The sequence below is a fragment of the Aptenodytes patagonicus genome, chromosome W (genome assembly GCF_965638725.1).
Source record: "Aptenodytes patagonicus chromosome W, bAptPat1.pri.cur, whole genome shotgun sequence".
In the NCBI taxonomy this organism is placed as follows: domain Eukaryota; kingdom Metazoa; phylum Chordata; class Aves; order Sphenisciformes; family Spheniscidae; genus Aptenodytes; species Aptenodytes patagonicus.
This window is the reverse complement of record NC_134981.1, coordinates 40,305,586-40,332,630: the sequence shown is the minus strand read 5'-3', so window position 1 is coordinate 40,332,630 and position 27,045 is coordinate 40,305,586. Positions and strand designations below refer to the sequence as shown.

Below are 27,045 nucleotides of genomic sequence, written 5' to 3'. Positions count from 1 at the left end.
AATAGGACATGAGGAAATGGAATGAAGCTGCGTCAGGGGAAGTTCAGATGGGACATTAGGAAAAGGTTCTTCACTGAGAGGGTGGTCAGTCACTGGAACAGGCTCCCCAGGGAAGTGGTCACGGCACCAAGCCTGTCAGAGTTCAAGGAGCATCTGGATGATGCTTAGTCATATGATTTAGTTTTAGGTAGTCCTGCAAGGAGCAGGGAGTTGGACTTGATGATCCTTATGGGTCCCTTCCAAGTTGAGATATTCTATGATTCTATATACACAAACGTGTACATATGTATACACACACACACACACATTAAGCACCCAGGGCAACATCTGATGCCTTCCAAGTGCAAGCACTCTAATTTAATTATTCTGAAACTTTATCCCAAAACAACATGGGAGGCTACTTTTCCTCCACTAGCAGATGAGATACAAAGCCCCTACAATTTCCCTTTTATCTGTGGAGTCAGGAAAACCACACACAAGGATTCCAATTCTGGCCTTTTCTTTAACAGAAAATTGATGCTTGACAGTAGTCTGAGTCAATGAGGCATAAGTGCGGGGATAACAGATGTGGTTCAAAGAAGGCCCATGCAAGGAAATAAATTCATGATTCTAAGAGAAAAAAAAGAACAAAAATCTCTGGAGTACTTGCTAATCTTTCTGAAGTTCATGTAAACTCAGTGCAGGAATGGGATTATAGTCCCCAGTGCAGAAAGTCCATACTGATTGCTTACAATTTGGTCTACATAAGACAATCTTTATCTGTGCCTATCATTTTAATGAGAGCTACATTGAAGATTCACAAGTTTCAGGAATTTGGGTTCTAAGATGTTAATGTTTTTCTATATTTATTGTAGAAGCAGAAATCCTGCAGTTTGAGGCCATCCGTGCTTGTTCTTCTATATGCAACACTAATACTTAGGGTAAAAGAAAGAAGTGAAGGTGACTCCCTGATGGTTAGTTGCAGAATACTTCTAGTTTTAGAGAGTTGTGGCAAGGAGACAATGAGAAGCCCATCCCATAGAAGCTGGCACATGCCAGATTGGTTCAGATTGCTGCATACCACAGACATCAAAATGCATATGAATCTGGGTGACCCATCAGAGCAGAGTCCCTGGATAACGGTAGGCTTGACAAGGTCTAAAACTTGCCATAAAGTAAATAAGCCATACCCCCTTAGAGTCTTAAAACTGTCTTAATGAATTTTAAGTCTGTAGGAACAGTGTTTGGCTTCTTTGCTACCTTCATGTCTTGCTTTGGGATGAGTAACGTACAGACCAGATAGCATCTAATATTTGATAGGATTTATTGTTTATCAGCTGATCTGCTAAGTCAGGAAAACAAGCAATCTTTTGGTGTTCCCAGTGTTTTACTACAACCACAGGCAGACAAACATCCTCAGGACTGCAAAGTGTAAGGTATTTACTTTCATATACTAAAAATCTCTATTATAGAAACATGGAACTGTGAATCCTTGAGGTTTAGGCAAATGCATACAGACTTTGGAAGAGAATTAAGATGATTTGACATAATTACAAACTCAATTTGCCCAAGTGCAAGGTTTTTCTGATTTTGAAGAAAGGTCACCTTTCTCACCCTCAGTGTTTCCCCTGCTGGCAACAGGTTAGCATTTCCAAGGAAAACTGAAGCCCAGCCATGCTGATGAATGCTGTATGACCATGACAGATGTGCTGGAGCAAAGTGATACTTACTGCAACTAAAACCATTTGCAAGCTGGTTTTGGTTACCATTTCATTCTCCCCCATTAAGGAAGAATTCTCTTCTAATGCAGCTTATCAAACAAATAATTAGCTTCTCAGATTTGTAGATTGTATTTTGATAACCACGCCTGATGATCAGGAACCTAAGTGGAAAAATTATGTGGCACACTTTCAAAACAAATGGTGCTGCGCTGACCTTTTTGAGGGTGGTATCTTACTGAGGGGAGCTAATGAGAGATTCTCCTAATTGGCAGAGATAATAGCACCACCACTTAGATGGACTCTCTCCATTTGAATAGGATTTGGTACGTGATGGTCAGATCAGTCTCAACAGACCCACAGCCTGAATGGCTTATGAACAACACTTAACATGTGGTGGATTGACCCTGACCAGCAGCTAAGCCCCCACCAAGTCACTCACTCACTCCCCCCCCAACAGGAAGGGGGAGAGAATCGGAAGGGAAACAGCGAGAAAAACTTACAGATCAAGATAATAACAGTTTAATAGGGAAAGCAAAAGCTGCACACGCAAGCAAAGCAAAATAAGGAATTCATTCACTACTTCCCATCAGCAGGCAGATGTTTAGCCATTTCCTGGAAAGCAGGGCCTCAGCACGTGTAACAGTTGCTTGGGAACACAAATGCCATAACCACTAACATGTTCCCAGCTTTTATTGCTGAGCAATATGTCATACGGTATGGAATATCCCTTTGGTCAGTTGGGGTCAGCTGTCCTGGTTGTGTCCCTTTCCCTTCTTGCACACCCCCAGCCTACTTGCTGGCAGAGCAGAGCAGGAAAAAGAAAAGGCCTTGATGCTGTGCAATAGCTAAAACATTGGTGTGTTATCAACGCTGTTGTAGTAACAAATACAAAACACAGAAACATATGGGCTTCTATGAAGAAAATTAACTCCATCTCAGCCAGACTAACCACAAGGAAGATGCACGACAACATGAATTTCTTCTTCTATATGAAAATTAAGTCATACCTCACTTCCTACATGAAGATCAACTTCACCAGCACACTACATAGAACTAAAGAAGTTATTGGACTTCTCATTAATTTGCTTGACCAGCTTTTTCAAGAGGTTTAGCCATCTAACTTGGACCTAGAATTAGAAATAACCATGTAAAACCATTTTTAATAATTGAATTTTCCTTTAGGGAGAGCAATTAAATACAAAAATACTGTAATTACAAAAGCTAAAAGATGAGCTTACACTCAAGAAAACTTGAAATGTTACCTTTTATTTTGCTACATACATTCTATTCTAATAATCACATACTTATACAGAAGTGCTATTTTATTTTTGCTGTTAGTTGTCTAATTAATTTTTCTTTTCCTCTAATACACAGAATCACACAGAATCACATAATGGTAGATGTTGGAAGGGACAACTGGACATCATCTGGTCCAACCCCCCTGCTCAAGCAGGGCCACCTAGAGCAGGTTGTCCAGGACCATGTCCAGATGGCCCTTGAATAGCTCCAAAGGGGGAGAATCCAAAACCTCTCTGGACAACCTGTTCTGGTGCTCAGTTACCGTCATAGTAAAAAAAAATGTTTCCTTATGTTCAGGTGGAACCTCCTGCGTTTCAGCTTGTGCCCATTGCCTCTTGTCCTGTCTCTGGGCACCAATGAAAAGAGCCTGGCTCTGTCCTCTTTGTACCTTCCCTTTAGGTATTTGTACACAATGATAAGATCCCCATGAGCCTTCTCTTTTCTTCTCTAGGCTAAACAGTCCCAGCTCTCTCAGCCTTTCCTCATAGGAGAGATGCTCCAGACCCTTAATCATTTTCATGGCCCTTCGTTGGAGTCTCTTCAGTATGTCCATGTCTCTCTTGTACTGGGGAGCCCAGAACTGGACACAGGACTCCAGGTGTAGCCTCACCAGTGCTGAGTAGAGGGGAAGGATCACCTCCCTTGACCTGCTGGCAACGGTCCTCCTAATGCAGCCCAGGATACCGTTAGCCTTCTTTGCCACAAGGGCACATTGCTGGCTCATGTTCAACTTGGTGTCCACAAGGACCCCCAGGTCCTTTTCTGCAAAGCTGCTTTCCAGATGGGTGGCCACCGGCATATATTGGTGCTTGGAGTTGTTCCTTCCCCAGTGCAGGACTTGGCCCTTCCCCTTGTTGAACTTCATGAGGTTTCTGTCAGCCCATTTCTCCAGCCTGTTGAAGTCCCTCTGGATGGCAACACCACCTTCTGCCATATCGGCCACTCCTCCCAGTTTTGTGTCATCAGCAAACTTGCTGAGGGTACACTGCCCCATCATCCAGATCATTAATGAAGATGTTGAACAGGACTGGACCCAGTATTGATCCATCGGGTACACCACTAGTTACTGGCCTCCAACTAGACTTCGTGCCATTGATCACCACCCTCTGGGCCCGGCCATTCAGACAGTTTTCAATCCACCTCCACTGTCTGCTCATCCAGCCCATACTTCATCAGCTTCTCTATGAGGATCTTATGGGAGAGAGTATCGAAAGCCTTCCTGAAGTCTAGGTAGACAATATCCACTGCTGTCCCCTCAACCACCAGGCCAGTCATTTCATCATAGAAGGTTATCAAGTTGGTCAAGCATGACTTCCCCTTGGTGAATCCATGCTGACCACTCCTGATGACTTCCTTGTCCTCCATGTGCCTGAAAATGATTCCCAGGATTAGCTGCTCCATCACTTTCCCAGGGATCGAGGTGAGGCTGACCGGTCTGTAGTCCCCTGGGTCCTCCTTCTTGTCCTTCTTGAAGATAGGAGTGACATTTGCCTTCCTCTAGTCTTCGGGCATTTCTCCCAATTGCCATGACTGATCAAAGATTTTTGAGAGTGGCCTTGCAATGGCATCAGCCAGCTCCCTCAGCACTCGTGAGTGCATCCCATCAGGGCCCATGGACTTATGTATGTCCAGTTTGCTGAAGTATTCCCTGACCTGATCCTCTTCCACCAAGGGTCCATTTTCTTTTGTCTAGCCTTTCCCCCTGGGCTCTGGGACCTGGGATTCCTGAAGGCCGGTCTTGCTAGTAAAGACTGAGGCGAAGGAGGCATTCAGTACCTCAGTCTTTTCCATGTCCTGTGTCACCAAGTCCCCCATCTCATTCAGCAGCAGGCCCACATTTTCCCTAGTCTTCCTTTTGTCACCTATGTACTTAGAAAAGCCCTTCTATTTGTCTTTGATATCCCTGGCAACATTCAATTCCATCTGGTCTTTAGCTTTCCTAACCTCATTCCTGGATGCTCAGACAATGTTTCTGTATTCCTCCCAGGTTACCTGTCTCTGCTTTCACCTTCTGTATGCTTCCTTTTTTGTGTTTGAGTTTGTCCAGGAGCTCCTTGTTCATCCATGCAGGCCTCCTGGCATTTTTGCCTGACTTCATACAAGTCAGTACTACCAGAAATACATATGATCCTTTACTGGTACACTTCTAGTATTAAGTATATAATATTTTTTGTTAGAAAAGTTATAATGGTGTACATGTAACAAAACTTAAGAAATGTACTGGAGATTCCTGTTTTGTAAACACTTTTTGAAATTATTTTGGAAAATAGTGATCTGGACTCAGTTTGCACACCTGTCAAGCTTTTTCAGCAATTCGTTGCAGTTCTTAATAAGAACATGCTTTCTATCATCCAGTTCACGAAACTGTTGCTATTAGAAGAGATATTAAAATACACATCTTTTTATTTTAAACTTCCTATTGCTTTTCACTACTGCCTGTGACTTTGCATTGTATTTCACTAACTCCTTAAGAAAGAGCTCAACATTTAAATGCCACAAGTCATTTTCTCACATTCTAATTCCAGTTCTAAGCAGAGGTGATGCTAGCATACCAGCCATAGAAAACATCAGAATCAGCAAAGGTACGTGAAATCAGAACGCATTCTGCTTTTCTGCTCAGAGTCAAAAGGTGCCAAGGTAAACTGATCAAAAGCATGCTCTTGTAATAGAGCTAAATTTTTCTTGCCTCAAGGAGACAAGTGCTCTGGCATGGGGTCCTCCACGGGCTGCAGGGAGCATATCTGATCCACCGTGGACCTCCATGGGCTGCAGGGAGACAACCTATGTCATGGTTTAACCCCAGCCAGCAACTAAGCACCACACAGCCGCTCGCTCACTCCCCCCACAGTGGGATGGGGGAGAGAATCAGAAGAGTAAAAGTGAGAAAACTCATAGGTTGAGATAAAGACAGTTTAATAGGTAAAGCAAAAGCCGTGCGTGCAAGCAAAGCAAAACAAGGAATTCATTCACTACTTCCTATCAACAGGCAGGTGTTCAGCCATCTCCAGGAAAGCAGGGCTCCATCACGTGTAACGGTTACTTGGGAAGACAAAATGCCATCACTCCGGATGTCCCCCCTTCCTCCTTCTTCCCCCAGCTTTTTATTGCTGAGCATGACATCATATGGTATGGAATATCCCTTTGGTCAGTTGGGATCAGCTGTCCCAGCTGTGTCCCCTCCCAGCTTCTTGTGCACCCCCAGCCTACTCGCTGGTGGGGCAGTCTGAGGAGCAGAAAAGGCCTTGACTCTGTGTAAGCACTGCTCAGCAGTAACGAAAACATCCCTGTGTTATCAATATTGTTTTCATCACAAATCCAAAACATAGCCCCATACTAGCTACTATGAAGAAAATTAACTCTATCCCAGCCAAAACCAGCAGAACCTATTAAACTGTCTTTATCTCAACCCACAAGTTTTCTCACCTTTACCCTTCTGATTCTCTCCCCCATCCCACTGTGGGGGGAGCGAGTGAGCGGCTGTGTGGTGCTTAGTTGCCGTCTGGCTTTAAACCACGACAGTCCTTTTTGGTGCCCAACGCGGGGCACTAGGGGTTCGAGATAATGACAGATTTGATTGGAATGTACTAGATCGAATTTATGGCTGTTATTGCTGTTTAGCTATTAATTGGCACGCTCCTGTGCTTGCCATGGGGCTTGCTTGCCTTACTGTATATTAGAGTCTAGTGCTCGTTAGTGGCTGCTTTTTGCTTTCACTGCTTGCTGTACTGCTGTACTGCTTATCATCTTACTCTGCTGTACCTGGGAACATTTTGATAACAGCAATGGCGATGTGCCTGGGCTGGCAGATGGCCAGGGCATCGCTGCTGTTTCTGTGCTGCTGTACTGGACAGGCTGGAACTCCAGGGTGAACTCAAGTCGAAGGGACTGTGACCTGAGGATGAGTCCACACGGGAGCAGGACACCCCGAAGTGTCTGTGGCCGTGAATAAGCCCATGCCAGAGCAGGTACATCTCGAAGCATCTGTGGCTGTGGTTATGTCTGTGCCACAGCAGGTGTATGTCTGAGGGGATTGTGGCCCAGGGATAAGTCCACGCTGGAGAAGGTACATCTCGAAGCATCAGTGTCTGTGCATGAGGTCATGCTGGAGCACCTCAAAGCATGTGGCCATGGAGAAGCCCACCACAGAGCAGGTACACCTGTGGAGGGACTGCAGCCATGGGTAAGGCCATGTTGGAGCAGGTTCACTCCTGATGGGACTGTGGCTGTGGGTAAGGCCACGCTGGAGCAGGTATATCTCTGAAGGCATTGTGGCCCATGGAGAAGGCCACGCTGGAACAGGTGCACCTCAAAGTCTCCACTTGGAGCAGGTACATCCCTAAGGGACTGTGGTCCATGGATAAGTCCAAGCCGGAGCAGGGGCAAGGGGAGGAGTTCATTGCAATGTTAAACCCAATGGTCTGCTCCAAAGGGATTGGGGTGGCAACTGTAAAAGATATAAATTTTTGTAACCCATGATTTGAGTTGCATGTTATAAGAATTACTATAGCAGGAACCACCTGAACCAATGGAGGACAAGCCTTACAAGAAGCAGCGCAAGTGCAGCAGTGACCTAACCTGAGCTGGCTTTGGTGCCCAATAACTCCACGCAACGCACCATCTCTCCTGTCCTGAGTGACCACCATAACAAATGGAGCCCAAAGTCATGAACTAAATTAACTCAGTGGACATTTTGTGGACATTAATGGACATTTGACAGGGGTGGTCCATAGAGTAAGGTAATGATATCTGTGTATATATCAAAGGACAGGAAGGGGAGATGTGGTTAATGAGGATGTATTGGATAGTGTGGGACCTGAGCACGATGTCAACGGTATGGAATAAGGGGTGGAGAATGTACTGGTTTTGGCTAGGATAGAGTTAATTTTCTTCATAGTAGCTAGTATGGGGCTATGTTTTGGATTTGTGATGAAAACAATATTGATAACACAGGGATGTTTTCGTTACTGCTGAGCAGTGCTTACACAGAGTCAAGGCCTTTTCTGCTCCTCAGACTGCCCCACCAGCGAGTAGGCTGGGGGTGCACAAGAAGCTGGGAGGGGACACAGCTGGGACAGCTGATCCCAACTGACCAAAGGGATATTCCATACCATATGATGTCATGCTCAGCAATAAAAAGCTGGGGGAAGAAGGAGGAAGGGGGGACATCCGGAGTGATGGCATTTTGTCTTCCCAAGTAACCGTTACACGTGATGGAGCCCTGCTTTCCTGGAGATGGCTGAACACCTGCCTGTTGATAGGAAGTAGTGAATGAATTCCTTGTTTTGCTTTGCTTGCACGCACGGCTTTTGCTTTACCTATTAAACTGTCTTTATCTCAACCTATGAGTTTTCTCACTTTTACTCTTCTGATTCTCTCCCCCATCCCACTGTGGGGGGAGTGAGCGAGCGGCTGCGTGGTGCTTAGTTGCCGACTAGGGTTGAACCACAACAGACCTTTATAATACAACTACCAAAACACAAAAATACCTACAATTTTTAAATCAATATTGTAAAATAAGTGAAAAGCAGATACAGTTTTCTATTTTAAACATTAGTCTTAAGTCTAAACTCTTCAGAACTTACTATAGGTAAGATAACTGGCCCAGTCCTATGACTTTGCGGGGCGGGGGGGGGGGGGGGAAGAGGGGTTAGCCCTTGCAAACAGCCAAACACCTACATGCCACTCACTAACTTCCCCTCCTCAACAGGGCAGAGGGAGAAAATAGGATGAGAAAGCTCAAGATAAAGACAAGGAGATTGCTTACCCCTTACTGTCATGGGCAAAACAGACTCAACTTGGGGAATATTAATTTAACTTACTGTTAATTAAAATAGATTTGGGTAGTGAGAAACAAAACCAAACATTAAAATACCACCTTTTCTTCCCTCTCTCCCAAGCTCAACTTCAGTCCTTCTCTCCAGACTCCTCTATCCCCCCCTGCAAGCAGCATGGTATGGGTATGGCCAGTACACAGCAGTTTCTCTCTGCTGCTCCTTCCCTCTCACACTTTTCCCCTGCTCTGGCACAGGTTCTCCATGAGCTGCAGTTCCTGTCAGGAAAACTCTGCTCCAACATGGGCTTCTCCATGGGCCTCAGTTCCTTCAGGAAATATCCATCTGCTCTAGCACGGGCTCTTCCATGGGCTGCAGGGAATCACTGCCCTGGCCCCTGGACCACCTCCTCCCCTTCCTTCTCCGACTTCAGTGTTCCCTCTGCTGTTTCATCGTTCTTTTTATTCCTTCCTCCTCCCTTTGTTTTTATAAATATGTTTTCACACAGCCACCACCAACTTTGCTGATTGTCTCAGCTTTGGCCTGCAGTGGGTCTGTTGTGGAGCTGGCTAGAACTGTCTGTACCCAGCACAGGGCAGCCCCTTAACCTCTTCCCACAGAGGCCACCTCTGTGTCCCACCCCACCAAAACACCTTGCCGTATATACCCAATACACTTCTATAATACAATGCTACTACCTTCATAAAACACTAAGCTAAAGATTATCTTAAAACAGCAGTATCCAGGCAAGAGAGCTTGAAGAGCCTTAAGTATCTCTTCCTCTCTGTGCCCAGAAATCTCACCTACCTATCTCCCACATGTGCACTCCCTACCTCAGACCTGTTGCTTCCACAAGCAAAATAGGAAGTGCTTGGGAATAACTGCTTATTGCTGTCTTCTAGCTCAAGTGAGCACTGAGCTGCAGATAGGTGGGAGCTGCCAACAACTCTGAATTGGAAAGGATTATGTACCAAGAGACTGGGAGCTTTTAATCCAAAAGATTTTTTTTCTATACATTTATTCAGTGATTACACATGCAATTCATCTTTTTAATGGACGGTTACACCGTAGGAATGCACTGTTTTCACTTTTTCTAGAGGCACAAAACCCTAAGCTGAAATCCATCTGCACAATATTTTGCTTCAAAACTTCTGACAGTTGGGGAAGTTTAAAGAAAGCTCTCCAAAGCATAGGATTATAATTATCACCCCATTTTTAAAATTGTGTATAATATGGGAGCCCCTCCAGTGGCAAAAAAACCCCAAACCCTGAAGTGTTCATCATTTGGAAACTATATATTTGGACAAGTGTTTTTTCTACATTTTTTAAATATGGGACACAATCAATCATCGATAGACAGCTCACATTACTTTCTGGCAATTTAACTTATCTATTTACTGAGTACAACAGAAACAGTAGTAACAGGTGCTATCATGAGTGATCAGCAACAGAGTTTTTATGTTCACTGAAGAATTAGGGCTGCTGTTCTGTATAGCATACATCAACTCAAAAGTTCTGTTTTCCCTTCCCTCCACAGAGCACTAGGAAAGATTGTGCAATACAGTTAAGCACTTCACAAACTTCACAAACACACTGGGAAAGATATTTTCCTATACTGTGCTGATATTTTCAGAAAGGTTTAAAAAAAAAAAAGCATAACCTTTTTTTAGATTTTTTTTTCCCCCCTCTCCACTTCTACAAAGTTAATGCTAGAAAAGGAGGCAAGTGTTACACAGGGGCATAAAGGACTGGCATTAAAGCTATACAGATAATGTAGCCAGAAGTTGAGGATGGCCCTTTTAGTCACAGCCAAGATATTTATGCCAGTTCAAAATGACATAATAAAACTGTACAAGGTAATGCTTATGTTCCATTACATATCTATATATGCCCTGTATTACATTCAAAACCCCACATTTTTAAAGGAACATTTTAGAAGCTTCTAAATTGAAACTGAAGTCTATTTTGTATCCCAGAGTTTTAAAAGCCAATTGGTTTCATTTGAAATGTATGAGTTTGACCTCATGATAATGAATGCAAAGGATCCAGGGAAAGGCAACACACCCATGTGGTTGTGGTGGGTTTTTTTTCCTCCATAAAAGAAACATCAATTTTATACTTATGCCTCTATCATTTCCAGAGCCAAAGTAAATTCTGAATCATCTTAAGTGGGGAACCTCAGCTTTCAATTGTACATAAAAGCTCCCACTTCAAGCCCTGGAAAGCTGCATGAAGTAGGATTTTGTGTTCATCTCTAGGCACCGAAAATCTGAAACAGTTTCAACATTGAATATGCATGATCCAAGCCTGAGGCAAGTAAAATTCTTCAGGGTACAAAGAGAACCCGCATTTGGGCAGAGGAAAACTTCAACATTCAACAGGAAGACTGGAAAACAATAGACATCTGATGTGGCTGTGAAGGACATGCTAGAATAAATGCACTGACAAGTCAACAGCAAGTTAAGTCAATTTTCATTCAGCTTTGCCACTTGATTGTCATATCCACATGCTAAATATATGCAAATAAATACAAAAAATACACAAGCGTTGATTCCCACTCCCTCCTATGTATTCTAAAGTGCATGGCAATGTTACAGGTTCCTGTTCATTTTCTAAAGGTGCCTCAATGAAAGCCACGTAGATATAAAAGTAACTCTAAGTAGAAAGAATACTGTTTTCAACAGAGATACTACCAGGAAAAAAACCTAGCCTAGAAAGAACTTTAAATTTGTTTCAGCCAACAGCATAAGAACCAACTTGGAAAGAGTTCCATCTGGGCACTTGGGGAAAGTTCTATACTAGTGTGGGGCTCCAATCACAACTTATTGGAAGGCATTTACCAAACAACAGAATCCACTTACATTCTGTATTCATAAGCAATTTGTATTCTGTTGTGCTCATCAGTGGTACAATTGGTTTTGTGCTGTCATTGTTTAACCCTAGCCAGCAACTAAGCACCACACAGCTGCTCACTCACTCCCCCCCGGTGGGATGGGGGAGAGAATCAGAAGGGTAAAAGTGAGAAAACTCATGGGTTGAGATAAAGACAGTTTAATAATTGGGGGGGGGGGGGAGGATAATAAATTGTAAGGAAAATGAAAATAAAGAGAGAAAATAAAGAGAGAAAAATAAACCCCAAGAAAGACAAGTGATGCAAATGAAAACAATTGCTCACCACCAACCGACCGATGCCCTGAACAGCACCCCCCACCACCAACCTCCCTCCTAGTTTTATTGCTGAGCATGACGTCATATGGTATGGAATATCCCTTTGGTCAGTTGGGGTCAGCTGTCCCAACTGTGTCCCCCCCTCCCAACTACTTGTGCAACTCCAACCTACTCGCTGGTGGGGTGGTGAGAGAAGCAGAAAAGGCCTTGACTCTGTGTAAGCACTGCTCAGCAGTAACGAAAACATCCCTGTATTATCAACACTGTTTTCAGCACAAATCCAAAACATAGCCCCATACTAGCTGCTATGAAGAAAGTTAACTTTATCCCAGACAAAACCAGCACGTGCAAAATGAGAAGCTAGTTTAAGAAAATATAGTTACCAGTAGCCAATGTTTTCTCATGAATTGGTGTTTGAACGTATGTTTGTTGACAGTATTTAATTAAAGTTTGGAAATTTATACATAGAAAAACAGAATTTGCATTTTCTTAAAACTTGGCTTAAGTAGTAAATGCTGCTATGTACATACTGAGTATTAACATCAATTATTTAAACAAATTTGCAACAAATGAACCTAAAAATTAACAAGCTATCAAAGCAAGACAGTTTAGCAAGGCTCTTTCAAACAATCATCATAAACATGCAGGCAACTGTGACAATTAGCAGATGGAGCTAATAGTCCTCCCTAATGTTCAATGCAGGTCAAACAGAGATTTGCTTCTTAGGCTCATTAAATGAATTAAATACCAGAAGTTGGTAAAATAACACTAAGGTTCTCACTTAAACTGTCACGGCAAAATAAAACCCCCAGAAATCTGTTGTTGCTAGTTTGACTTGTTCAAGAATACATGCTTTTTTGGCCTTTCCATCTAAGTGTTTTAAAAAAAAAAAAAAAAAAAACCCACAACACATACACAGACACCTACACAATGAATATGCTGCTCTCTCCACAATATCCCAGTGCTAAGACCTCACAAAAGGAACATATATGATCATCTTCTCTTAGATGGAATAAGTGGGTTTTGTGTTTGCTTCAAATCTTAACCAGATATTTATTCAGATGTTCTAAAGGCTCAAAATTGTTTGGGAGATAAATCTCATCTTAGCACTTCAAGGTCAGCTTTGGGGCAAGACTCTCTTACTGCAGAACTGCTGTAGAAGAAAATAAAAATTATCACAGCCAAAAACCTAAGAAGTTGGAAGGGAAGGGGACACTTGAAATGTATTATTTCAAGATATACTTCATTTGAGATAATACATAATTCAGCTAAGATATACTGAGTTTTCCCCATGACAGGGCATCTTAAAGTAGAAAACAATAGACAAACCCCAGAGTGCAACACATATTACTCACAGGGGAATACAGGAGAGGAAACTTCTTAGAAGGGGCTAAAGACTTAATTCAAAGACTTCTTCATGCAGCACGTGGGGAAGCTTGACTTTGGATTTCCATTTAAGTAAAAACTTATAATGCACAGAAGAACCTCCTTCACCATGGTCTTTTCCGTGGGCTGCAGGGGAATCTCTGCTCTGGCGCCTGGAGCACCTCCTCCCCCTCCTTCTTCACTGACCTTGGTGTCTGCAGGGTTGTTTCTCTCACATATTCTCACTCCTCTCTCTCCCAGCTGCTGCGCAGCAGTTTTTTCCCCTTTCTTAAATATGTTCTCACAGAGGCACCACCAGCTTCACTTTGGCCAGCAGTTTTGGATCTGGCTGAAACTGGCTCTGTCTGACATGGGGGGCAGCCCCGGTCTCTTCTCACAGAGGCCACCCCTGCAGGCCCCCTCCCCAAAACCTTGCCATGTAAACCCAATACAATTGCATAGCTTCCTAATCTTATCAATGGAAGGATTGGTTATGCTGTTTTCTCTCCTCCAAGAAGGGCATTTAATTACAGTATGAGAATGTAAACCATGAAACAAAGGGTAAAACTGCTCTGCTCTATTCTTCTAAAGTACTTTCTGGTTCATCTTGAGCCTACATCTCCCACGTGGGTTGGGTCTATTCGTCTACCACAGACTCAGAAGAAAGAACACTTCCAAAGAATAGCTAGCCTTTGTACCTGGACTACGTATGATAATAACAAAATCCAGGACATAATGAATGTTCACCATGTTTTCACAGATGCTTAGCTGTCTTAATTGAGGAAAGCAAAGTTCCTATTCAGCTTTTAATGAAGAAGCTGAAGTAGTGAATCAAGCTACAGAAATCAGGGCTAAAGCAATGGTAACACCCATTCCTAAAGAGAGGCACAGAAGCATCTTTATTCTATGCTATAAAGGCTTCCACACAAGATATTTTCCACGGTGGATATCCCAGTATTCACAGAAAGAGTTACATCTGAAGCTCTTAGCTATACACTTACTGCTTTATACTCTGATTCTACTCTGTTCTTCTCTACAGCCACTGTAGTGCTCTGAAGAACTAAGTTTGCTTTGAGGATGTTCAGTGATTATGCAATTCTAGACAGAAAAATAGAAAGTGTCAATTTTTTTTCCATGAGAGACTCAAAACTGATATAATCACTATCAGGCTTTAGAAACTATGCTTTTTTTTTAGCTACAGCATACAACCTCAAACTATGTTCAAACTCTTCAGAATTTTCTTTCAAATTCAAATGTGTGCGTGCATATAAAGCGTGACTTACTGGTGACCCCAGTTCTTCAAGATGCACAGTCCACATGTATTCTTACTCTGCAGGCATATGCATATCACCTGTGATCAAACAATTTATGCTTGTGCATCAAAAAAGCATGTTCTCTTTCCCTACATCGTATATTCACATATGAAGTGTGAGAATACACAAAGTACACAAAGCCATCTCAATTCTTTCTCAGAGAGAATCCAACAGGTAGATTTCATAACTCAAAAACAGAGACTGAAAAAGGGCAAGAAATAAACACATAAGATATATTCCTCTCTCATTGGTAGTACAAGATGAGTGACTGGATGTGAACTACACGGCAGAAGCTATGACATTCAGGAACATAGGAGCGGTCTTTTCACAAAAGCAACAATTACCAAGTATCATACAAGCTCTGGACGCCCCTCTACTAGCACAGTAATCACTTGGCAGATGTACTCTAGTACCTTAGTGTAACTTGGACAAGATATGACAACAGAAAGAGGTTCTATTTTAGAAGTCTCGTAACAGACTTTAGTGAGCCCCACAATCTGGTTTGACAACTTTGACAAACACAGTTGTTTTTTTTAAAAGGGTCAGCCTCAGGGATGGTCAAGGCAGCTTCAAAATCATCAATATATTCTTGAGCGTGTGAAGGATAGCTTCAAGCCTGGAAGTATGAGGCACTGAAGGCAGGTTCACCAATTTTCTTATGATTGTCATATAAATACAAAGGAAACTACACTCTTAAGGAAACAGAGCACAGGGTCCCAGCTGCAGACCTAGGGGACCTGCAAGATGAAGTTTTGAGTGGTAGCCTCTGACCACATGTACTGGGTCTGGCTGGGACAGAGTTAGCTTTCCCCATAGCAGCCCATATAATGCTATGCTTTGCATTTGTGGCTAGAACCATGTTGATAACACACCAATGTTTTGGCTACTGCTGAGCAGTGCTCCCACAGCATCAAGGCTTTCTCTCCAAACCACCCTCCAAAGGCCAGTAGGCTGGGGGTGGGCAAGAGTTTGGGAGGGGCATAGCCAGGACAGCTGACCTAAACTGACCAAAGAGATATTCCATACTATATGATGTCACGCTCAGCAATAAAAGCTAAGAGAAAGGAGGGGGGGCATTTGTGGTTAAGCCATTTGTCTTCCAAAGCAACTGCTATGCATACTGAAGTAGCTGGACATCACCTGCTGATGGGAAGTAGAGAATAAATGTCCTCTTTTTGCTTTGCTTCCACACGTGGCCTTTGCTTTTCTCATTAAACTGCCTTTAGAATCATAGAAACATAGAATCATTTAGGTTGGAAAAGACCCTTAAGATCATCGAGTCCAACCATAAACGGAACACTGCCAAGTCCACCACTAAATCATGTCCCTAAGCGCCACATCTACACATCTTTTAAATACCTCCAGGGATGGTGACTCAACCACTTCCCTGGGAAGCCTGCTCCAGTGCTTGACAACCCTTTCGGTGAAGAAACCAAATCTCAACCCACGAGCTTGTCCATCTTATTTTCTCCCCCTGTCCTGTTGAGGAAGGGGAGTGAGAAAGCAACTAGGTGTGTGTGTGGGGGGGGTGTCTGGCAGCCAGCCAAGGTCAACCCACCACACCACAGTACTGAGTCAAGGTCAGAGATCTTTACTATGTCTCATTTCAACACAGTTCCCAGTATTTCAACTTCGTCTCCTCTTTGGAAGGTGCTTGAAAGAACACACAGAAGTCCAGTATGAACTTGGACAGAAAAATAAGTTTTGTGGTTTCCAATAAACTTAAGCAGCTTGAAAATCAGAGAAGTCAACTGAAAAGTCTTAATTAAAGGAAATGAAAACATAGAAGAAGTTAAAAGACTATTCAAAAGACAACAGCATAAAGAACTACAAGCAAAAGCTATGCCAGAATTTGAAACAGTGAAATGAGTCTGTTTCTATCAGCTGGTTGTAAAGAATTGATGTGTACCTGGTAAATGCCAGGTATATTCGGAGCCTTGTGGAAGACATTGTATTCAAGGAGTTAGTGATCTTGGGCAAGCCATGTCTACTCTATTGGGCCTTGTACTTGAGGCTTGAGAAGCCCATAGGTTAGCATGAGTAGCTGCTGTAAGGGAATCTGCTGGAATGCCCCATGCCGGCCTGCGTTGTGCGCTGGTGGATGTTATCATTCCAACCCATCAGGAGAAGATACATGGCTTTGTTACACAAAATAAAAGGCACCACGGTACGGAAGGAAAGAGGAACCTCTCCACAGACAGGATCTGCACAGCATGCTGTGGGAAAATCCATCCAGGGTCCATCCAATGCTGCATGAAAGCAAGGTTCCCAGCATCTGAAGGGTCGTAAGATTTACTCGCTATCTATATTCCTCTTTTTATTCTATCTTATTAAAACATCTATTTTAAGCTATTTGTTGTCGGGCCTTTCTTATTGAGATCTGCGAAGAAACCTGCACTGCACCATTCCCTCCGATGCAGAACACCTGTAAAAAAGTTACAGTTGGAAGAACAAAGTGGAACTAGCTAGAAACAGTTTAAATTAAGCCATTTGTGTCTGCAACAAATAAAAGGAGTACTGCTTTTGGCCCATTTTGCTGGCTTTGCTAAATGGGCAGTAACTTCTTAAGTTACGTTTTAAGTAACTTCTTAAGTATAGCTACATATGCAAGATGACTTCTGATCAAAGTTAGGCCAAGAACAGTATTTCAAGACCTGTCCTGTTTGCACCAAGCAATTCAAGCTACTCTGATCAAAATTCTTTTAAAGAAATTTTTGGCATATTTCTAATATTGCAGTTTTAGGAAAAATGGTTTAGGTAAGAAAAATAAAAAGAAAATAAAAGCTTACCACCCAAGGCCTTTTCCTCTCAAGCATCTCAATTAAGCCTAGGTGGCACTTGCATTCATGGTATCTCTCAACATCTCGTTTGTATTGTTCAATCGTCTGTCTCATTTTCTCCAAAGAGTTAGTTTTGTCTTTGCACAAGTTCTATAAGAATATATATTTTTATATTTTACGTTAACTCCATGAAAATACTTTTCAGAAATAGTCCATACCTCACCTGTACAATAACTAAGCAGAAATTTAACACTACGGAGGACATTTTAGTACAGCAGTCATTAGAGGGGAACAATCCAACTAGGAATAGTTGTCCAGCTCTTTCAAGTACCTTATCACATACTTTCTGTGAAAACAAAACTAATTTAAACAGCAGCCTTAATCTGATGAAAACCTTTTAAAAGAGCTTAAACATTTCCCAATTAAGTTATTCCTTACAGGTCAAGCCTCCATTAATCTAGAAGCTTCTAAACAACCATAACTGATTCTGCTAAATACAAGTAGTAAAAATGCTTATGAAAGATCTCAGAGATTTGTAACAGAAATATTAAGGTTGTTAGATGAATGCAGCATGTATGAATGGAAATGCACGTGTGTGCATAAGCACAAGAGAAGATTACAAGAATGGCCTGTACAGATAAAGACAGACACTGTTCCCAAAACACTGCTCCCAGCAGTAACACTGAGAAACACGTTATTTCTGTCAAGATCAAAGAGCCTGTTCTCTGGTAAGATCACAGCACAGGGGACTATCAGGGAAAGACCCTGCATCCTAATGCCAGGAGGATGGCAACAAGGTTGCAGCACATTGCATACACCAGTCCTTTTCCTGTTAGCCCATCTGTTATACTCCAAACAAGGAAAAACAGGTAACAGGCAACAATCTTGTCCAAAATTTATGAAAATTGAAGTCAGCAAGACTGAGGCAAAGGATCACCCCATAACAGTTGATGACTCCTAAAGGGCACAAAAGATCTGTCCAGAAAACAGTTTGTTATTGACAGTCAAGAATCCCAGAGAAGCGATGAGGACTTGACAATGGGTATCCCTTGTACTCTGTATCCAGTCCACTTGCATAGATATGTCTTAATGCTTGCAAGCATAAGTGTGTGAGTAAATGAAATCTGAGAAGAGATGAGCATGAGTGGGTAAAGTCAACCCACTTACAGATTTTGTAAATAAATATCACCTACCTCTTCTATAAGATCTCACGTTAAATTTTATTATGCTAATTTCCCTACAGTCACTTTTCTATGTCTCTAGAATGTGCACGTTTACCTCCAGTTCTCTTCCTTTGTTTCTGAAGTTTTTCGGTTCGCAGTGAAATTGGTACATTTCTAGAGGACCAATAGATTCTTCAGTGGCTTCAAGCAACTTAATCTTACTCAGTTTTGCAAGTTCTCAAACTTTGTCCTACAAAATAAAGTTATAAAGATGCAGCATTAGTTAAAATAATGCAATACATCAATATTGAATTTAAATACAGCAACCTATTTCTCATCAAGATCACCTGACTTACAGTTCCATGTCAGATAATCATACTCTGCTTAACTTTCAGAGCTATCTCCTAAAACAGTCACCCAACCCCCCTCCAAACATTTGTAGGGATTCCCTATGTGGTTTTGTTGGAGCTGTTCTGGCATATCTTAAGCTTAAACCTTAGCTGTTCTTGCCCAGGGCTGTTTGGCTTCGTTGGCAGCTTTTGAGGGTAGCTGTTAAGGGTGAGGATTGGTTGGTTATTTTTCAATTAGCTATCATTTTTCTGAACAAGATATTTTAGTTCAGAAAATTAAAGATTCTATTCCACTGTTGCTGCCACATCTTTCCAGTACAAATGCTATGATTAACTCAAAAATTATGTAACATGGAAGTTAAGAATATGCCTATCAGCTAAGGATATCAGGATGGCAGCATCCAAGGCAAAGGAACAGCTCAAAACATGATTGGAGGGAAAGGCGTGCTTCCCATTGCCTGTAGCAAATTAACAGATAGCAAATTAACTAGACTTATAACACAGTAATATCCACTAAACTGACATATGTACTAAAGAAAAGCCATTTTAAATGCAAGTTATGTTGGTAGAGTCTGCAGAAAGTTCTACTCTAAACAAATATTGTGAATACACAAGAAAATACTGTGGAAACAAGTATTAATTTTCTAAATTTTAACTTTTTTCATCATGTTTTCTTGAATGCTTTTCTTCTTGAACAGAAGAGTAAATAGATGCTTGTCTAAGCTCTAACAAGGTTTTGTTTTACTACCATCCCTGATGATCCATAAGAACTGGGAAGGACCCCGCCATAACTTTTTGTTAAGGTGCAATTATGAGACAACTTAGATATTCTCACAAAAACCCTAATCTGTCTGAGCATAAATTCAGAAGCAGCATGTGGCATTCTTTAGTCTTCTCCCTCCTTTATGGGCTACTTTCCATCAGGATAATTTTACTTTTACATAATTTGATCCTGAACACCTTTAAGTCCTGCTCTATGCTCAAGAAACTGTTGAGCCACAGAAGTTACCAAAAAGGCTCTGGTAGCAGTCCCTGTTATAGCTGCAGGGCCATTTAGCAGGACTGCCTCCATTTCTCCTTTCCAGAGAAAGAAGCCCAAACAACTCTTCCCCTTTGGTTACCGACTACAGGATCCAACTCTGAGGAACTGACTGGATGTAACCAGTGAAAAGTACATAAAGTACATGCAGAGACTGACTGGGAAAGTCAGGGATGCAGGACTGCAGAAGCCACGCAGGTAAAGGCACGGGGAAGGTGCTGGGAGACCTGAAGACTTCATACACATTTCCCTACAGCTTTATTGTTTAAGAACACCTCAACAGCAGAACTAGTGGGATAGCGAGATACCACTGCTAGTGTTGCTACCTAAACAAATACATGGGGAACATCAATAGCTTTCCTTGTCAGTCTCAACTGACAGCACATACAAAACTATCTAATTAGCAAGCCTTAAAGGTCACACAGTTCCTTCTTTCTTCCATCGTCACACCAGTATGGCTACCTCCTCCCTCTCATTTGTTGTTGTGTGATCCCATTAAATTTCCCAAGTGCTACAAGATCATAGAATGGTTTGGGTTGGAAGGGACCTTAAAGGTCATCTAGTTCCAACCCCCCTGCCATGGGCAGGGATACCTTCCACTAGACCAGGTTGCTCAAAGCCCCATCCAAGCTGGCCTTGAACACTTCCAGGGAGGGGGCATCCACAACTTCTCCAGGCAACCTGTTCCAGTGTCTCACCACCCTCACAGTAAAGGATTTCTTCCGAATATCTAATCTAAATCCACCCTCTTTCAGTTTAAAACTGTTACCCCTCATCCTGTCACTACACTCCCTGATAAAGAGTCCCTCCTCATCTTTCCTGTAGGCCCCCTTTAAGTACTGGAAGGCCACTATAAGGTCTCCCTGGAGCCTTCTCTTCTCTAGGCTAAACAACCCCAACTCTCTCAGCCTTTCTTCAGAGGAGAGGCACTCCAGCCCCCGATCATTTTCATGGCCCTCCTCTGGGCCTGCTCTAACAGGTCCATGTCTTTCTTATGCTGGGGGCCCCAGAGCTGGATGCAGTACTCCAGGTGGGGACTCACCAGAGCAGAGTAGAGGGGCAGAATCACCTCCCTCGACCTGCTATCCACACTTCTTTTGATGCAGACCAGGATACAATTGGCTTTCTGGGCTGCGAGCACACATTGCCAGCTCATATTCAGTTTTTTATCCACCAGTACCCCCAAGTTCTTCTCCGCAGGGCTGCTCTCAATCCACTCATCCCCCAGCCTGTATCCATGTTTGGGATTGCCCCAACCCAGGTGCAGGAATTTACACTTGGCCTTGTTGAACTTCATGAGGTTCATAGAGGCCCACCTCTCTAGCCTGTCAAGGTCCCTCTAGATGGCATCCCTTCCCTCTAGAGTATCAACCACACCACTCAGCTTGGTGTCATCCACAAACTTGCTGAGGGTGCACTCAATCCCACTGTCCATGTCCCCGACAAAGATGTTAAATAATACTGGTCCCAATACTGACCCGAGACACCCCACTCATCACTGGTTTCCACCCAGACATCAAGCTGTCAACCGCAACTCCGAGTGCGACCATCCAGCCAATTCCTTATCCACTGAGTGGTCCGCCCGTCAAATCCACATCTCTCCATTTTAGAGACAAGGATGTTGTGCAGGACAGTATGAAATGCTTTGCACAAGTCCAGGTAGATGACATCAGTCTGTCACGGATAGAGCGAGACTGCTTCTCTCTTATGAGTGAAGTGCAATAATACACTTTATTGATAGAAAACAGTGAGTTAACAAAGTTCAATGGTAAATGCAACAGTGGTTTAACAAGATTCGATGGCAAGGTACACTTGATTATTTACTGCATAGAGGACAGGGTCAGACAGAACTGTCAGGGAGACCCTCCCGTTGAGTCACGAGGTTCAGAAAGGACCCCCTTGCTTTCTAGACTCCTTCTCAGACAGGAGCCTAGGTGCAGCTGGATCCAGTCCTAGTCCCAGACTTGGTCAACAGTTCATGTCTACAGGATTATATATGCACAGTTAATCCTTTATATCACTTAGCTAAGATTTCAAAGTTTAGCACGTTATTAGTCACTTACCAAGGATCTGTTGCAGCAAGGAATCTCTCAACCTCAAGGAGTAACCTTGAGAGGTGTCCCTACTCGAGGGGAGATCCTGTCATGCAGCCCACCGCCGTGCAGGAGAGCTCAAAGGGCTCTTGGGCTGCTCACTATTTATAGGGGTAAGATGATTGACTCAGTCATATTTGCATACCGATAACTGTGGTTAGGTGGGCATATTTCTCACAACAGTCCTGGTATCATACTGGTGTAATTTCACAGATCAAGTCCAAATGATATTTCAGTTGCTCTGTCTTGTGAAAGTTTACCTAGAAGATTACATTAGTTGGAATTAGATCTATTTTTTTCTTCTGTTTTGCTTCAGTAAGAATGTAGATGAGCCCCTCACATAAGCATTATCAGTATGAGAAAGTAAAAGCAGAGCAATTTGTTTCATAATTTTAGACTTTTTTAAAAATGAATTCCAACTACTACATCATGACGGCAGTACTGAATCATCTGAACCTGAAATATAATCAAAAGCTGAACATGCCACATAAGTCATTCTTTCTCTATACATTCTTTGAACACCAAGCAAGACAAGGTAAAATGCTTCAGAATGTGAAAGTCAGGACCAGCCATCACTGATCATTTCTTGTGATACAAGTGTATGGGTCTGGCTGGGATGGAATTAATTTTTGTCATAGCAGTCCCTATGGCACAATGTTTTGAATTTGTGACTAAAACAGTGTTATTAACACACCCATGTTTTGACTATTGCCAAGTAGTACTTGCATGGTCAAGGCTTTCTGTTTCTCATTCTGCCCCCACCAGCAAGTAGGCTGGGGGTGGGCAAGAAGCTGACCCCAACTGACCAAAGGGATATTCCATGCCATATAATATCATGTTCAGCAATATAAATGGAAGAGAAGGGGGATTGGGTAGGTAGTCATTTGCTCAGAGACTGGCTGAGCATTGGTCTACTTGTGGGAAGTGGTGAGTGATTGCCTTTGCATCACTTGTTTCGGTGTGTTTCCCACTTGCCCCCCCCCCTTCCTCTTTCCTTCACTTATTAAGCTATCTTTATCTCAACCCACAAGTTCTCTCCCTCATCCCACCTGGGGAGCGTGGGTGTGTGCAGCTGTGTGGCATTCAGCTGCCTACCAGGGTCAACCCACAACAGATAAGTTTTTAAGCTTAAAATTGGGGGGGGAGGCACCTGCTTAAAGAAAGATCTCTGCATATTAGATATCCCCCCCCATGACTGTGTGGGGAAATAATCTTATTAAAATGCATGAGGAAATATAATTTTACTACTTACAGTTCAGTTTCAACTACACCTTTCAAGTGGCCCTGCTTTACGGAGAGACAAACCTACAAAATGAAATCACAGAAATTACTGCAAAATAACAGTTACTTAAAAGCCTCTCTTACAAAAATATGTATTTGTGGAATATGGTTTCTGTAACGGTATATTTTTATTGAAAACTGACAGTGTAAAATTAAAAATTTATTTTGGATTTCTATTAACAATAACTAAAGACACTATTAACTTCATTAACTAGCAGTATTAGAACTTCCTCTACATGTTAATTTCTGATCAATTTCAACCTCCAAAAGTGAACAAATTATAATCAACAGATCCACAGAGATGAAAGAGTTTCCATGAATTAATGGAACAGAGGCAATACAAATGAAAAACACGTCCAAGTGTTAACTCTAATAGTCTAAAATATATATATATATATGAAGGGCCAATAAATAATACTAACATACAGTACTGCCATGCAGACAATTTCCATATTTACATTTGCTCAAGACTGAGCTGTAACTGGAGAATATACAAAATCATTTAACTACTCAGATTTAGTGTTTCAAAGTTCTACTGAAACATATTCCATCTATACAAAATATCCAACAAAACAAGAGGAAAAACTAGAACATCTGACAATGCAAACAAGCTTCCTACTATTATGCCAGCACATTGTCTCTTGTGAGTAAAAATGATAGTCCCATTAAAGATAATAGGAACACTTATCCCCAAATCATCCAACTTGCATTTAAATCAAAGTTTAATGGCTCCAGGCTTTTAGATAAATTCTCAGACACAGCAATGACATTATTTCTATAGATCTTATAGATTTGGAAATTTATGGTAGACAATTATAATTTTTCCTTAATTTTAGTTGGCATTCTTATTTGAGTGTTATTTACATAATAGGAGGCATTTTCTTACCCCACTACAGAAGCCTGGAAATCTTCCAATGTAACACCTAGCCTAGTAAGGTTCTAGGAGAATTCACGTTTCCATCTCACAATTCAACCAAAACAAACAAACAGTTAAATAAGCCCATCCCTTTGGTAAAAGCCTTTGTCTCTGGACCAGGGTTATTCTACAATTCAGACACTTTTTTTTTTTTTAATAAAAATTAAAAAAAAAAAAAAAAAAAACAAGACAGTCTTTTTTTTTTTTCCCCTCTGATGGGCTGAGCCCTCAATAAAACTCAGATTAAACATCAAAATTTTACAAAACTTTGTATTCACCTTATCAGCTTACACGATAAAAGGTTTTCCAGTCAATCCCAGGCAGATAGCACAAACAATGCTCAACTTTGCTGTTCCACTAACACGTACAATCATCTTCAATTTGGATCCCGGATGTACTTCACATATGTCATACGTTCTGGAAAGCACAATAATTTTATTTTCTAATGTAACATATTGTTTATAAGGTTAAAAAAAAAATTCACTTGCTTAAAGCCACCTTACGATTATATTTACATTACAGACATACTTTTATCAAACCTAGACTCAACCCTCAAATATGATAAGAAATCCTCAGAGTGAAAACTAACACTACATTAAAACAATGTGGAATAAAATCCTACTTGCCATGTTATTTACAGCTTTCTTCACAACAAGATTATAAAGAATGAAATGTTAAATCCAGACAATTTCTAGTGACTTAACTAGGACTTCATATTATTTTACAGCTTAAAAAAAGTGAGTTCAGCTAAGTCTGTTATATTTGATTCCAGGTGACTCCTGCACTGCAGTCACAGAAGGAGATTCTACTCAAGTCCAATCCATATGATGCATATGGATCTCAAGTTCTGCAAGAAGTCTATGGATTCTGTGGTACTCCCTATTCATAGACTGGATATTGTGCAGTACCTTTTTCTAGTTGCAACAACTTAAAGCATTAGCCTATTACCATTTCTTTTTGGTTTCAGTGGGGTTTTTTGTTTGTTTGGGGTTTTTTTTACAGTTTTACTTATATTAGACATTATCTTTCATTGGGTGCATGCAGCAGGTCTAGTGCAATAGGAACTACAGGAAAAAAACAAGCACTAGCATACAAATTCAAGACAAACTAAATAACATTAGCATGATTAGTAACACCCCCACATTTATAATGAACTTCACCATTTGCTGTTCTGTTCCCACACCATACCAGACACAGAGAGAAACTGAAGCACTAACACCAAAAAAGAAACAAGATACAGTAAGTGATAAGACAATAACATATCTTAAGTACTTCTAGAAGAGAAGGCAGTTAAATCCTTAGTACACCTTAGGGGAAGAAAGGTTCACATGGACTCTGCTGGAGAACACAGCTGTCAGAGTAGTAGTACTGCACAAAGAACCTATAGGATTCCATAGTCCACACAGCAGATCCTCTCCTCCTATTGAGCATAAGGTCCAGCATTTAAAAAAAAAAAAAAAAAAAAAAAAAGTTTTACACAGCTTTTTCCTCCAGCCCTGGCTCATCTTGAGATCCAAGACCTTATTAAGGCCCTCCATTAACTGAGGGACGCTCCGCTCATTACACCATAGTTGGTAACAGCTGCAGCAAGTACTTCCCTGTCTTGCAAACCTGGTGCTTGAAGTTTAGCTCTTCTGACTTAACAGCCAGTTCCTGAACCTTGCATCCACTGTAAAACGGAGGATTAGGGGAGGAAACCTAGAGCATTCATGCTAGCCAGCGACCTCTGGCACGACTCCAACAGGGAGACCGCATAACAACGCTCAAAGACATCCCACGGCCAACGCCAGCCACTCAGCCATCATCACCTGAAGTAACAAAACACCTGCCACTTACTGAAAATTCTCCATGAAGATCCTTATTATGGAGCTCTCGACGAAACGGGTGCACAGCTCAGTAGCCTTCGCTGTCTGCTAAGTGCTGCTCCTACCGAGCTGACAAGCGCCCAGATTCCATTTGCCTGCCGCTGCCATCTTCACCCCCCCCAACCCCCTCCCCACGCTGTACATCTGCAAAGGAACCCACTTACGTTTGCTTACACACCCACCCCACCCCACCCCACCCCACCCCACCCCACCCCACCCCCTCCCCTCCCCTCCCCTCCCCTCCCCTTCCCTCCCATGGACAGGCAAGAAAACAGAGACAGGACATTCGTCCTGTGGTGAAAGGTGCACGCATTGGCTGAAGGTGCGTGATCAAGCTACTGTGAAGCTGGTCATTGGCTCGCAGAATGCCACGCTGGTGCCTATTGGCTGGAGGAGGGTCGAGGCCGTAAAGAGGAGTTCGTTTAGAAGAGAGGCGGAGGGTTTTGGGTTTTTTTGCGTTACTTTTAGTTTCAGAAAACAAGATGGCTAGTGGTGCTAAGCTGCTTGCGTGCTCCCCTAGTTGTAACGGGAGTTGCCCGTTCAGGACAGGCTCAGGCAGCCGCCTGGCCTAACAGACACAAAGCGCGGCCGGCGGAAATCCCTTTCCGCCTTACAAGACTACATCTCCCGGTGGGCACTGCGACAGGAGGACTATGCTTCCCAGCGTGCATTGCCGAGGGGACGCAATGCATGTTGGGACCGGCGCGCTGTACTGAATGGAAGTGCCTCTGGTTGTGGTGTTAAGTTATAATAGGGCGTTATTTGGGTGTGTTTTTCTGCTCTGGTCTTGTGTGTGGGAAGAGGAGGTCCCTGAGGTGGCCCCTCAACAGCTGCCTCTCAGAAGAGGTGTGAGTGGTATCGGGGTCTGCTGTTAAGTTGCTGAGGCGTGGGAGGCAGATGGAGGAGGTGAGGTGGCAATAAGGGCCTCGGTTCTTTTCGGCA

General features: G+C 42.4%; 1 protein-coding gene across 5 annotated transcripts in view; it reads right to left on the bottom strand.

The window, feature by feature from the left end:
- Window positions 1–26,209, bottom strand: part of LOC143171986 (structural maintenance of chromosomes protein 5-like) — a 62,866-nt gene extending 36,657 nt beyond the window's left edge. For 2 of the 5 annotated variants that reach the window (XM_076361181.1, XM_076361178.1), the window contains exons 1-5: window positions 26,075–26,209; window positions 24,517–24,655; window positions 23,294–23,346; window positions 18,675–18,809; window positions 17,406–17,546 (exon numbers count right to left, since the gene is read on the bottom strand). In XM_076361181.1, the coding sequence (XP_076217296.1) occupies window positions 17,406–17,546; window positions 18,675–18,731 (198 nt within the window). In that variant the 5' untranslated portion in view covers window positions 18,732–18,809; window positions 23,294–23,346; window positions 24,517–24,655; window positions 26,075–26,209. Of the gene's footprint in view, window positions 1–16,912; window positions 17,042–17,405; window positions 17,547–18,674; window positions 18,810–21,426; window positions 21,601–23,293; window positions 23,347–24,516; window positions 24,656–26,074 lie in introns of those variants that run through there. The other 3 variants (XR_012997256.1, XM_076361179.1, XM_076361180.1) reach the window with 3 other exon arrangements.
- Between the last annotated feature and the right edge of the window lie 836 nt (window positions 26,210–27,045).